Below are 14,787 nucleotides of genomic sequence, written 5' to 3' on the forward strand. Positions count from 1 at the left end.
TACAAACATTTGGAGAACTTTTTTTTTACGTAAAGGCATCTTATAGTACTCTAGTATTTATTCACAACCCTGAGACTTCCACACATTCAGCCAAAACAATTCTGAACAGTGAAAACGAAGTTTCAACTCTGTATTAAAAACTAACTAAAAATACACCAAAGGACAAAACCCTTTTTCTTCTTTTAGAATAAGACTATTCCTTCAGAAAAACAGGAGACCACTGAGCTGACAGACATCCCATGCTGAACAATATTCAGCCTCTTCCTTTTGTCCTTCACTTCTTTTTGAGTGAATACCAATTTCTCCTGAAAAGTCATTTAAGCCATATATACTTGTTTTAAGACACTTGCACCATGCTGTAACAACTTCTAGACTTCAGGGTAAAGAATGGCAAGCTATGACTGCTGTTAAGATCAGACTTTAAACATATCTTTCCAATGGTGACTGCTTAATATGCAGGTTTCTGGACCCTTTTAAAGTTTTGTGGGGAAAAGGTTAGCAGCAAGTGCTATAAAAATTTGAAATTATTACTGTACAGTACAGGGCAAAAAGAGAGCACATACCATTTGAAAACTTACCTCCATGTTCTGCAAACTTTGGGTTGGAAAGGATCTGTTTACAGAACTTCAGCCCATTTCTATACTGCTTATGTTCGTAACACCTCTGTTGAAAAAGAAGAAAACATTTATTAAAAAAATTTAGAGTGAAAGCATTTCTGTACCTCTGAGATTAAGCATCAGTGCAGTTAGGGATTTTAGTAAATGTACTAACATTCTAATGAACCCTGTTTAATCATAGAATCATAGAATTGATTGGGTTGGAAAAGACCTCCGAGATCATCAAGTCCAACCCTTGGTCCAACTCCAGTCCCTTTACCAGATCATGGCACTCAGTGCCACGGCCAATCTCACTTTAAAACCCTCCAGAGATGGGGAATCCACCACCTCTCTGGGCAGCCCATTCCAATGCCTGATTACCCTCTCTGGAAAGAATTTTTTTCTGCTCTCCAACTTAAATTTCCCCTGGCAGAGCTTGAGCCCATGCCCCCTTGTCCTATTGCCGAGTGCCTGGGAGAAGAGACCAGCCCCCACCTGGCTAGAACTTCCCTTCAGGTAGTTACAGAGCTCCCTGTGTTTAAAAAGTCTTCCCATTGCCAGAAAAAAAAAAAGAAGAGCATATGTCAGTGAACACCACAAGTTTAAATGTATAACTGAAGACACATCATACAGCAAACTCTCTGGTTAAGACATCACAGGAACCACAAGAGCCTCCAGGGATTCAACCTTTCTTTAACATAAAAGCAACCCTTATGTCGTAAGCATTCAACTCATTTTGACTCAATTATCTCTCATAGTAACCCCACCAGACAACCTCCAACAACCATCCAAGCAGGAAAGAAAGAAACACCATTGCAACTTGGGTTAAACTATCTCTGAAGGCAACACAATCAGCTTGAATATCACGTATATCCCACATACACCCAAACTTTCAGAACTACTATATACCAACATCATCCTGCTGTACTGGAAATTTAAACATTCCTCTACAGTTTTATTAATCCCACTCTAATGACTTGCTTTTCTGTGAGTCTCATTCATCGTGCAAAGTGACTGCAATGCACAATGAATGACTTGCAGCAAGAACTTTCACAACCAGTTTTGGTATTTTACTTTTCTCAATCCGCTTCCTGCACTCATCCTTAAATATAAGCCAAAGAAGGAAGAAATAATGCTACAAACACCAATTCATCCACTTTAAGTCACTTCAACAAAAGCTAGGAATTTCTTACATTTCATTTACTGTAATGAAGTAAACATTTTTAAGTACAGGAGCAAAGGAACACACACTGCTTGAGCAACTGTGGCAATTACAAAGTCATTCATAACAGGACCTCACTGACTCTGATCTGTTCTGGTGGCAGGATGGCTGACAGGGCTGTAAAAATTTGGTACAGCTGACAGCTTCCAAGTCCTCCTAAATAAGTTACTGCTCAGGATTCCACACTTCCTCACACTGCTCCAAAGTAATTATCCAAGAGCATTCATAAGCACATATGGGCACCATTTGTCCTTTAAGAACTCCCATAAAAATTTAGGAGGGGCAGACCCAACAGGCCTTCCCTTCAAGCACAAAGTTCTAAAAATAAAATTTTAGATGCAGGTTAGGGAAATGCTTAAAAAAGAAAATGGCATATTTATAACTTCTCTGTTTTAGGTTGCTTTTCATAATCAAAGGTGCTGTTTAGTGTCCAGTTTTCTCGTTCAAAGCACAGATGGAAACACCAATGATAAACTTCAAAGGAAAACATTAAGTGGATGTATTATTTTCTAAGTACTGAAGTCACATAGCTGAAATAACATGGTTGAAGACCAAGATGCACCACAAACCAAGGATCTTTATTCCCCCTACACTGTCACCACCCTTCGGAGAAAGGCAGTCATGGAAATGGAAAAGGGGGAAGAGAACAAGGAAGATGCTCAAGACAGCAGGCAGGATGTACTCAAAGTGGAACAAAAGAATGGTAGAATGGCTTGGATTGGAGAGGACCTTCAAAGATCATCCAGTTCCAACCCTTTCCACCATGGACATCTTTCACTACATCACATTGTTCAATGCCCCTCCAACCCTGACTTCGAGCACTTCCAAGAGACAACTCCCTCTATTACCACAGACAGGAAAAGGCAGCAGTGCAACCACACAGCAAAGGAACATGAAGGTAGGAGAATATCTGTATAGGCAGCCATTTTTTTTATTAGTATTATTACTAAACTTGACTGGGTATTATACCTTTCAGTCATTACCTGCTTTCACGTAGCTGGCTGAGTCACTGTAATGGGCCGCTGGCCAGAGCTAACAGAGCTCACAGGTGGCAACACCACAGGATCCAGCCCCCCCCTCCCCCCCCTTTTTTTTTAATTGAAACCATCAGTCATAAAAGTTACACCCAAGCCTCCTCCCTGAAAAGTAGAGCTGCCATTTGCCCCCACCCAGGTAGTTGTGAAAGCAGCAAAACCTGTCACAGATGTGGTGCAGCCACAGGAACTGAGGAAAGTGTCTCCAGTGCAACTGAGGCACTGCCACCAGCACAAGGGGCACTGTGGGGTTGGCAGTTTGGTTTTAAGAACAACTGTTCAGATGCTGGCTATGAATACAAAATCTTAATCTGTGAGTGATTTCATTTAACATACTCCAACAACCAGCCTTTCAAGTTTAAGCAAAGTCATCCAAGAGGAGATATATGCTAGAGACAGGAAATATTTAGACCTAAAATTTTCTCGGGGTGATACAGAACTTAGGACAGAAAGTAGCTTATAACAGAGCCAACTCACTGGGAAGTCCAACAAATTCTTTCCTTAGGCTTCACTATGCAAAAATTCACAAGTTTATATCCATTACATCTTCAGAAAGGTTCCCATTAGCCCAGAGAACACATGGATAGGACCAAGAAATTACCAGGAACTGATCATACACTTGCATCTCCTGAATCACAGACTATTCTGAGTTGGAAGGGACCTACAAGGACCATTGAGTCCAACTCTTAAGTCAATGGCCCACACAGGGGATTGAACCCAGGACCTTGGCATTATTGCAACCAAGTTTTAACCAACTGAGGTAATCTCAGGGTCACAAGTACCAAATGAAAAACTAGCCACAGGTGTGTATATTCCTCAGTGAAGCATCACAGGTCTCCATTTTCAGGTATTTCTAGATCAAGACAAGTTGGAGTGATTTCCTGGATACAATTTCTCCAACCTTTCAAGTTCATACTTCAAGGCTATTCCACTGGAAATGTTTCAATGGAAATATTTCTAATTGTGTCATTTTATGACTTGCTTTATTCTATGCATGTATTCCATGTACACACTGTATGTTTTGACAGTGGAAAGAGGACAACAAATGAAACTGAGGTCATATTCCATCGTTCTTTAGAAGAGACAGGTTGCTCAAAGTGGGCCCAACAGCATCACTGAGACTCCACTACTTGAAGCCACACATATAAACTCATTCTCTGAAGAGATTACAGTCTAAGAAGCTTAAACGAAGCTGTGAATGAGAAGGAAGCCAGGAAAGCAGCATATCCAACCATGGCTGGTACAAGCCTCGCTGAACCTGTGGTTTCAAGGAATAAAAATCTTTCAAGAAAAAGGAGACAGAAAATATTGAAAGGCAGAACAGAAGAACAGAAAGAATAACACAAGGAAAAATGAGTGTGAGTAATACACAGCCTGGGAGAGAAAATCTTTAAAGTCAGTAGTCTTTAAATAAGAGGAGAAAAAAGAACCAGCAGTTTAAACTGATGAAAAAAATCACAAAAGAGGGAATGGTGACATCTTAAGTATTCTTGGGACATAAAAAGACACAGGCTGCAGGAAACATACTCATCTGGGTAGTTTGTTTCCTCACACATGAATAGTTTGTAGCAGTCATTCCCATGCCTTCAACCCTTACTTTGGGACAGCTGTTCTGCAGAAGCCACATATTTCTCTGTTCCAGAGATGACTAAAAGAGCACAGTTGCCTCCAGTAAGCTGAATTCTGGCACAGATAAACTACCAAAGCCAGCAGTCAGAGCCTGCTTATGATGCTGAACAGACAAGTGCTGCAGCCACAGATTGTGACATCATGCAATGAGAAAACATAAAAGCTAAACTTCTAAAAAAGTGAGGTTAAGGATAATGTGTTAGAAAACAGAATCTGACTCACTGTCAGTACTGAATCTATTACACATTTGCTGTCCTTCTAAGTTTTTCTTTTAGTAAGTTACCAGACTTTATAAGGTATCTAACCAGCTTTTCTATGCATGCTGTGGAAAGAATTACAACCTATTCTAAACGCATCAAGATTTCTATCTACACCCCTGAACTAATTTTCTTTATAGCCAGGAAATAACATTTACTTTAATGCAATTCTACAAAGAATTAATAAGATGAGGCAGGCAAAGTATGACTCCTTCAAAATCACGCAAGAGCATAGCAGGTAGGAGAGAATTTTTATTTGCACTGCTTCCCCCACCACCAACTATTTGTTTGATGAATCTGAATGCATAGCAATTACCAGACAGACAGTGACTGCAACAAGGCTGGTGAAGGGACTGGAGCACAAGTTCTGTGGGGAGAGGCTGAGGGAGCTGGGGTTCTTTAGCCTGGAGAAGAGGAAGATCAGAGGTGACCTCAGCATTGTCTAGAACTACCTGAAGGGAAATTCTAGCCAGGTGGGGGTTGGTCTCTTCTCCCAGGCACTCAGCAATAGGACAAGGGGGCATGGGCTCAAGCTCTGACAGGGGAAATTTAAGTTGGAGATCAGAAAAAAATTCTTTGCAGAGAGAGTAATCAGGCATTGGAATGGGCTGCCCAGAGAGGGGGTGGATTCCCCATCCCTGGAGGTTTTTAAACTGAAATTGGATGTGGCGCTGAGTGCCATGATCTGGTAAAGGGACTGGAGTTGGACCAAGGGTTGGACTCGATGATCTTGGAGGTCTTTTCCAACCCAATTGATTCTGTGATTCTATAATTACAAGGAACAGAGGAAGCCCATATTCTCCAGAATCCCAAGTCTGAGGTGTAAGGAGGCATTTCAGATCTCTAAGTTGTATTAAGGCATCTGGCAGAGTCAGTCTCTGGCCAGCAGATGCCTTGGACACACACACAGCTCACTGTGCCATGTGTGAATGAATCCCTCCCCATTTCTTCCTTGATGGCTGCCATGAAGAAAGGTGAAAAGACTCCATTACTTACGGCTTACCTACACCCAGACAGCTAACTGTTGTATGGAGTTTGTCATCCCCCTTGAACTAGTTTTCCAGTTTTGAATCTTCCTCCCATCTACTCTCTAAATCTTGTCACCAATTCTACAGTTGGTGAGTAAGACTGACATGGATTCTTGGAACTACTCCAGGCACCCATAAGGTTATGAACAAGGGCCATGCTACTGATTATAGTAGCACTAAGAGCTGCTGATAATGACAGAGTTAAACTTAATTCAACACTGTTTTCTTTATATACCAACCAACACAGTGTCACAAGTGCACTTGAGAAATTTTACATTTTTGCAATATACACAACTAAGCTCTTTACTTGTTTGCTACCTGTAAGCAGTCAGCACATTTTACCTCTCAAATAATTCTTCCCTCTCAAAATAGAGATTTTAATGGTCAAATATATGTTTTCAACTAAAAACCATGGATAAAAGTCAAGTGCATGACTTTGACATACAGGTAGGTACCTCAGCATCAAATACACAGCACATGGCAGACCAGACTGTCATTACACATGAAATGCTTTGCTCATATTCACATCCAGGGGTGCAAATCCCCTTTATCACAAAGCATTCTTCACATCCTGCAAGCATTTAATAACTAAGCAAAATAATTTAATAGCCATCCCAACTTAAATGTGTTATTTGTAAGACATTTTTAATAAGTACTCTGCAGATTAAAGTGTCTTGTATGGTCAGTAACATCAACAGTTAACAACAGCTCTTACTCAGAACAATGCCAGGAGTTACCAGAGGTCTTATTAGAAGCTTCATAGTGAATTTACACTCCCACCAAGTATAACTCAAGCTATGCAAAGAATCACCTGAACCACAACACTGAAAGCAGAGAATTGCCTTTCATTGCCTTTCCAGCAGGGACACTTCAGAAAACACGTATGTTCCATCTGACTGATTCAAGGGTTTTAAAACCTGTTCTGCAACAATAAAACGAAGAAGGCTCATAATAATCCATCCAGGCTGGATTTTGCAGCTGATTAAGCAGATGAGAAGCAGACCCAGAAGCGTTTCATGAGTAAGGTGAAGATAGTCAAAGGAAACCAACATAAATGAGAAGCTGCTTTTTGGCTTGTCAGCTGGAAGCACACAAAACTGAAGGGTTTCCCTCCAGAATAAAAAACAAAGCAAAGAGGGTACTGTATTCTCCTCAAGCTCACAAGTGGGAACACTGGGGTGTTATTGACTGCTTTCTTTTTACTCTTACTTGGACGAGCAGAGCTGGTTGTAAGAGCAGGGTGAGCCTTAAAAGGATATAGCAGACCCAGGTGGGTGGGATGGGATCACATTCCAAATAGTTATGCCCTTTGGAAACTGAACAGGAATAAACCAATAGTGTATAATTTCTATTAAAAAGACAGAATTTTACAAAAAACCAGATAGAAGAACTTCTAACTGTTTTCTCTTCTAAGACTCTGTATTTTCCCAGGTCAGACTTTTAATTCCAACTTAACACCATTATTTTTAAATTCCCGTATCTGCAAATTAACTGCAGTAACATGAATGCAAAACACCTAATGCCCTAATACTTAAAAAAACAACCAATCCAAACCAACCAACCAAAACCCCCACAGGAAATCACTTATCACTCACAAAAGGCTGCAAAAGCAAGTACCCTAATTTAGGCAATGCTATAATAGACTACCTAAATAATATTATTTTTTTTCACTGATAAGTGCCAAAATTGGATTCAGATCCAAAACACAGCAGAACTGCAAACTTAACTTCTTGTTACGGGTCCACTGTACTCTCTCCCTCAGCAGTGCCATTGTAAGAGGCAACACAGTGCAGACTATTCCCCATCATAAACAAGAGATACCAGGACAGCTGATCTACACATGGGCACAGGTGAATGTATTTCACTTGCATCTGAAAGCCCCCAGGAGGAAGTACAATGGGGAATGGGCTCCTAAGCCAGAACAATTCATGGATTTGACACTGTTACTCTCTTCCCTAAGGGTCTGTAAGGTTAGGGCAGAACCAACATGGACAAGGAGTTGGACTAGATGACCTTTAAAGGTCCCTTCCAACCCAAAGTATTAAATGACTCTACGACAGATCCTTTCAACTACAGCAGGGTGCTCCTTAGGGGACTCCAGTCTCTCCCAGTAGCAGTCACGGACACACTTGTGGCATCACACAGCAATGCTGGCAACTACAATGCCAGAAAACCTTCGGCAGCAGAAAGTGTCGGCATCCTTGGCCTTCACATAAGCCAAGGCTGCACTTCCAGCACGACATGCACGTCTGCCACTCACAGCCCATTTATTTCTTCCAGTGCAGTTCAGATCCAGCACTTAAAAGACAGCAAGTCCAGGTGCTGTGCAGCTCAAGGCTGTTTTCTAGCACAATTACTCTCTCTACAGCTGGACTAGATCAGGTCAAGTCACTAAGGTGCACTAATTCAAGCTAAATGTAGTAAAGAAGATTCTGAAAGCTGGAAGCATTAGGAGCTACTACTCACCATGAATTTTAGTGGGTCTTCTGAGCACTAACCATATCAAAGAGCTCAGCAGCTCCAGGCAAAAGCTTCCACCACACTGATTTCAGTTTCATGACAAATGTAAGATGTATAAACCCACAGACTGGCAAAATCCACATAAACCTTACAGACACTTTAATGATGAAAAACTCTGGAGCAAACTTGCACAATTTTTTTGCTGTCAAACTGAAATCAACTATCCTCTTCACTGCTCTGTGGTGTTAATTAACTGAACTGTTCTGTGTAAGAAGCAGCTTCAGCAATTGCCTAGTTCAAAGGACTAAGAAATGCTCCTCAATACAGGATGGCTTACTTTTTTGCAAATGACTGATACCTTCCTAACTAGCAGTGCTTGGTAGAACAGAACCAGAGGAATAGAACAAGTTTTAACTCAAAATGGTTAGGAAGGAGGCAAGAAACATGTGCACCTTTTAATCCAACACTGAGTCAGAAAAAAACCCCCAAACCTATGCTATGTCTACACTTCTGATTGATCTCATTCCTTTATTTAACAAATCCAATTGGAAATGGGGGCAGACAGATAGTTACAGCTCTTCTAGAAGACCAGAAATTCCCACTTACTGAAGATAAACTTGCTTGAAAACCCATTACTCAACATCAGTTCTGGAGGCCAGTACTTGGCTTACTTTAATCTCTTCTTTTTGGGGAGAATTACCATGAATCTGGCCATATGAATTAAAATCAGCTGATTTCTGTGCATGACCCTGGAACCCCTATGTTAAGGCTTCACTAGAACTCATCAAGACTGTACCTCAGAAGAGATCCAGCATGCACAGGATATGTTTTGTTTTTAAAGATCACCTGAAACAACAAGTATATAAATTCAAATTCCAGGATACAGCATGAAACAGACTGAAGGAGCTCAGGTTGTTCTGGAGTCAGAGCTGAGTTGAAATGTGTGTGTATCTCATGAAACAGTTCAAGGTACATGGTGAGGCTACAGACATTTTCTGCCCCTGTAATGTGTTCAGAGCACTCTCTACCCTCAGCACTGAGGGATGGGACATGTAGTCTGAGCCATTGCGAAATAGTTAAATGTGTCTATTAAGATAAGAAAGGTTGTTCTTCAGCATTACAAGGTTTGCTGACTTGACTGTGTGGGATCACAGAAGGAAACTGAAATCCTTGTAACACATCTCACTGACCTCAGTTTTAAGGGTGGCAACGAATAATTGTTGATTTCCTCTAAATTCCCCATCAGCAAAAGCAGAAAATACGCAATTCCTTATCTTATCCCCCCTCCTGCTGCATTGACACAGGGCTGCTGTGGACAAGATTTAAACTTGGGATGCCCAGAAAGGGCCATCAGCAAAAGTTTATCAAGAAAACCTTTCCAGAACAGGAATAAACATGACTTGATCAAATTTTAAGCAAAATAAAGGTAGTACCATATAAACAGAATTAACTCCACTGCTCTAATTAAGATGAGTTTCAAACCATTATAAAAACCATTTTGGGTTAAGAGTATCTACAGCCGTAACAATGCAAGACTGGCTATAATCTTAAAACTGTGAAGAAATTAGGACGTGTTTCTGTTAATAAGTCTTATTTTCACCACTGAAACAGGAAAAATTATGCTGCTTCTCATGAATTTACAGCTGGGAATCATGTTCTTATGATTTCTGACAGTCCTGATGACAACAAATAGCCTAGTTTGGTGAACAGCAGTATTGCCCAAGTGAATCCTTAATGGCATCCTAAAGTCTCAAGCAGTAATTAATTTCTTTAGCAAGTTTGAGAAATAGTTCTGAAAAACAAGATCCGTGATTCTGCTTAAAGGAGAAGGTCTCTTCTTTACTTCCATTCCAGTGTTTCAACCAAGACAGAATTTTTACTTTTACTACTGGCCAAGCAGGGTATTCCTCTTGGCAATGAAAAACCAAGGGACTGACATCCCAATAGCCAAGATATTGGACAAGTCTTGTTAGGAATTCCATATTTCAACTGAGAGGCAGGACATGGCAAAATTCCAGTGGTGAGCACACTTCATTACTGTACTGTCAAGCAAATGCAACAATGATTGCAAACAAAATGTACTAATTTAAGTGATTACTGGTAAAAGTGAAATTCTGGATATTAAGTATTTAATCTTGAATGAAGATCACTTATGAGATTTCCAAGTCAGCACCTGAACTTCTACAGACAGAACATTATTTTTAAAGGACTGGTGCTGGTGAAAGTGTTAGTAAGGGAGAAGCACTGGTCTGTCTAGTTTGAAAGTGGAGGGACAGGGAGCAGATTCTGGGATGAAGAAAGAGGAAGATGTCCCAACAGGAGGGACTTGGCATATTTACAGTTGAGACATGGAAGAAATGCTGTTCAACAGACTTTTTTTATCATTAGGAAGTTCCTGTATCTTCTAGTAGGACACTTGTCAAAGCCAAAATGGAAAGGAAGACCACCAGCTCAAGGGCAATACCCTCAAGCACAGCAGTGTAAAGGTAAAAATGATCATCTAAAGGTGCAATTCAAATGCTCCTCCACTGCACAGACACCCTGGATATTCTAATGCCCACTGGAGAACACAGGCTCTGGCCATGCCAAATCAAGCCTGTCTAGCACATAAGGTAACCAGTACAGACATGAACGATGCACAGCTCTCCATGCACATTGTGAGGACCACTGATATTCCCCAGTCCTGAACAGAAACTGTGATCTCCATACAGTGCAATATAGAATCATAGAATCGACTGGGTTGGAAAAGACCTCCGAGATCATCAAGTCCAACCCTTGGTCCAACTCCAGTCCCTTTACCAGACCATGGCACTCAGAGCCACGTCCAGTCTCAGTTTAAAAACCTCCAGGGATGGGGAATCCACCCCCTCTCTGGGCAGCCCATTCCAATGCCTGATTACTCTCTCTGCAAAGAATTTTTTTCTGCTCTCCAACTTAAATTTCCCCTGCCAGAGCTTGAGCCCATGCCCCCTTGTCCTATTGCTGAGTGCCTGGGAGAAGAGACCAGCCCCCACCTGGCTAGAACTTCCCTTCAGGTAGTTCTAGGCAGTGATGAGGTCACCTCTGAGCCTCCTCTTCTCACAAGCTCAGACCAGCAAGGCATCTTGCTTCCTCAGCAGGCTACTTCTAGAGCATGTACTAGAGCTATAAATCAGTAACATTGTTTAAACAAGGTCTGAACACACTTAGTTCCACTCTTGAATTGCTTGTTTCCAACAGAAATATTTCTCTTCTTAAATACCTGGACTTTTTTCTCTTTGCTCCAATCATATTCAATTAGGGGTTAAACCCATCAGCTCTGGTGAGAGGTATTTGCATCACCTTACTTTGCTAGAAAATCATGACTCCAAGAACTTTATCCTCTGTTGCTTAAAGGGACTGAAAAACTCTTCCACACAATATATGTGGCATCTCTAATAGCTTGGTATTTGGTATTCCTTCAATACATTTTCAACATATGTAAATAAAAGTTAATTGAATATGATCTTTGGGATTTGTGAAATAAAACTGAACACCATAAAACTTGGTTGCAATAATACCAAGGTCATGGGTTCAATCCCCTGTGTGGGCCATTGACTTAAGAGTTGGACTCAATGATCCTTGTGGGTCCCTTCCAACTCAGAACAGTCTGTGACTCTGTTATAACTTGAATCATTGATGAATTGTACCTGAATGATTTGGCAAAATGCCAGGAATATTCACCTGTTTATACTTAACAACAAAAAAAGAAAAATCAGTCAATTTTACTTCCTACAGCTACTAGTCCTGGACGTGACAGCAAGGAGGGTTGAAATGGAGCAAACTACTTTTCCCATTACTCCATAGTGCATTCAGCCTTCTGTGTACCAAAAAGCCAACTTCTTCATTACTTTGCTGTGTTTACTACTCTGCCCCTTCTTCTGTCTCCACTAGAATTCTGCTCCAGTAATTTCTGGACTGTCTGGAAATTATGTGTTTTCAAAAGAATCATATGGACTCAATTATTTCGAAAGTTCAAATGTTGAGATCCACTTTTCTTCTGAGTTCCTCAGAACCTCTGAGCAGAAGAACCGGAACATCTACCTGTAGATTTAACAGCAAACAGTTAAAATTAGAAAAACTACATAAGCAAGACACTTTCTTCAAATGGAAGTGCAAGTTTAAGTAGAACAGTGATTCCTAATCCTGTGGGTGGTTTTTTTATTCAAACTCATCACACAGATCCCCTTCCCGTTGTACTACAGGAGCTCTACATTGTAAAATGCCTTTCAAATGGAAAAATGTTTCTATCAGAAACTCCACATACCTGTAAAGTGACTAGAAGAGGTTAGTCTAGTTACAGTGTGTTGGAACATGCAAAGGCAAAGTGCACACGCTCCTGAACTCAGAATTTGTCAGTTAAGTGGAAATGCTGCCTTGTGAGCAAATCCATGGGCATAAGAAATGTCCTGATCATGCAGGATGTTTACTACTAAACAAAAAGAAAGCCAAACTCTGAAAGTCAATGACTGCCCTTTGCTATGGGAAGCTGGGCAGCAGTTTGGTGAAGAACTTAACCTGAAATGTTTGTGTTACAGGTATATTTCTTAAAAACACCACAGAAATAAGGCTTCAGGAACTGAAAACACAATCAAAAATCAGGTTGCTTTTTTCAATTTTATGCTTGTTGCAAAAATGTAAGGCTGCTACCTGCTTAACTCATGTTCATGAAAATCAGAATGTGAATGGTTTTATACTTCTTATTAACAACTTGTGTACCAGTACCTATCCATCTGAAGGGTAATGCACCCTTTCAGTAACACCTGGACTGATTCCCAAAGCATCTGGTGAACAAAACCCTCATCCAGGCGTGCTCAACAGAACATGTGTCAGCCCGGGACAGGAGGCAGCACGTGCTGAGCCAGACACAGGAGGCAGCAGCACCAAGCCAGGGACAGGCAGTCAGACCCCCTCAGGAGCTTGCAGGGATGGCTCAGAGATGCCCAGGCAGAATTCAGCTCCTCCTGCTGCTGTTCAGCCGGCCATGGGAAGAGGGGAGAGAGGATGAAGCGTTACAGTGTCCAGAGAACAAGGTGCAGAGCAAGGAGAGGCTGCAGGAAGAGAGAGGTGGAGAGCAGCACAGGAGTAGGGAAGTAATTTTTCCTAGGGCCTGAACTGATAAGTGGGACTTCCTGGAAGACCCACTTACTAATTAAAGTCAAACATGTAAACCAAAGTTCACAAAGAAGGGTCATTATCCATAACAAGGCAGGCAAGCAGCTCATTAGCCAAATTTTCAGTGTGATGAACCCCAGCTAGAAGCATTTTCTATTCACCACGTGTTATGAAGGCATCTCATCATAGAACAGTCTTAAATACCAGACTAAACATGACAGGCTCATTCCTGCAAGATACAAGTAAATATCAGAACAACAGAACAGCTTTTAGCCTGTTCAGTACCTTAAACCCTTGTATTAAAGATTTTCAGTTAAAAGAAATAGAGAGAGTATAAAGAAATCTGCTTGTACTGGGACACACCTTTCTCTTTTCTAATCTGAACCAAATGAGGAAGCTCCATCTCACTCACCGGTGCTGAGCCAGCACTCTTTCCAAAGACACTCTGCCTGTTCCTGCCCTCCACACAAACACCCAGACACGCACCAAGCCCAGGGAAAATCGAGGAGAAAAAAAAGGAAAGAATAAACACCAAAACCAGTCAGATTTAAACACAGACAAGCTTCTTGATTCAGTCTGTCCTGTAACCACTCAAGCCATCACCAATGCAAAGGAAGATGGGCCAATCAGCAACAAGGCTACTTAATTTCCCAGCCTGTATACTTAAAAAACCCTACATATTTAGTACGTCACACCAACACTCAGGGCTGAATCTTTCGAAACAGAAATAAACTTTATAGGTCGTTGTATTTACTTTTTAACCCTAAATGTCTAATGATGAGATGCCTATGCATAGGAATTTCTAGTGCTGCACATGTCATTTTCCCAAAATATTTTGAAAAGAGAGGTGACAAAAGATTGTGCACAAGTTACCACTTCAGTGGGAGATACTTACAGAGCCCTAAGAGTCCAAAAGGACAGCAGTACTCAAAATAATAGTGTAAGTCTCTTTGAAAGAGAACATAAGATTTTCGACAAAATTGCCTTTTTCTGAGAGAAAACAATGTATGCTTGACCTAGATAACAGAATCTTCTAAGCAAATCTACAGAAGTTGCTCATTAAACAAAATCCTGACATTTCCAATTCACCCCAAGTCCTTAGAAACAGAATCTTCCTGCGGTGCCACATCAAATCTGAAACAGGTTCCTTAAGATGCACCTGAACTGGATTTCCCTGGTATTTAGACTGAATCCTGCCTTAAATTCATTCTAAAAATCGGATTTATTCCCTAAATCCCGCTGAATTTCCTTTCACCCACACGCCAGTGGACACCCAGAAGAAAAAGAATCCGACTGTCAAACTTTTCCACAGAAGTTGTCCACAAGTTAGAACTTGGGCAAGACTTCCAAAAAAACCCCAAAACCTTCATCCTTCCTCCGCTTCCTTCCCCGAAAACCATCTTTTCCCACCGACCAAAATCGCACTTA

At 41.0% G+C, this 14,787-nt stretch overlaps 1 protein-coding gene across 1 annotated transcript in view; it reads right to left on the reverse strand.

Moving 5' to 3' along the window:
• The window catches only part of NAA15 (N-alpha-acetyltransferase 15, NatA auxiliary subunit), a 39,806-nt gene that overhangs the window by 24,354 nt on the left and 665 nt on the right, over positions 1-14,787 (reverse strand). Inside the window, exon 2 of the mRNA XM_071555724.1 lies at positions 579-663. Coding sequence (XP_071411825.1) covers positions 579-663 — 85 coding nt within the window. The remainder of the gene's footprint in view (positions 1-578; positions 664-14,787) is intronic.

The sequence above is a fragment of the Pithys albifrons genome, chromosome 5 (assembly GCF_047495875.1).
Source record: "Pithys albifrons albifrons isolate INPA30051 chromosome 5, PitAlb_v1, whole genome shotgun sequence".
Classification (NCBI taxonomy): domain Eukaryota; kingdom Metazoa; phylum Chordata; class Aves; order Passeriformes; family Thamnophilidae; genus Pithys; species Pithys albifrons.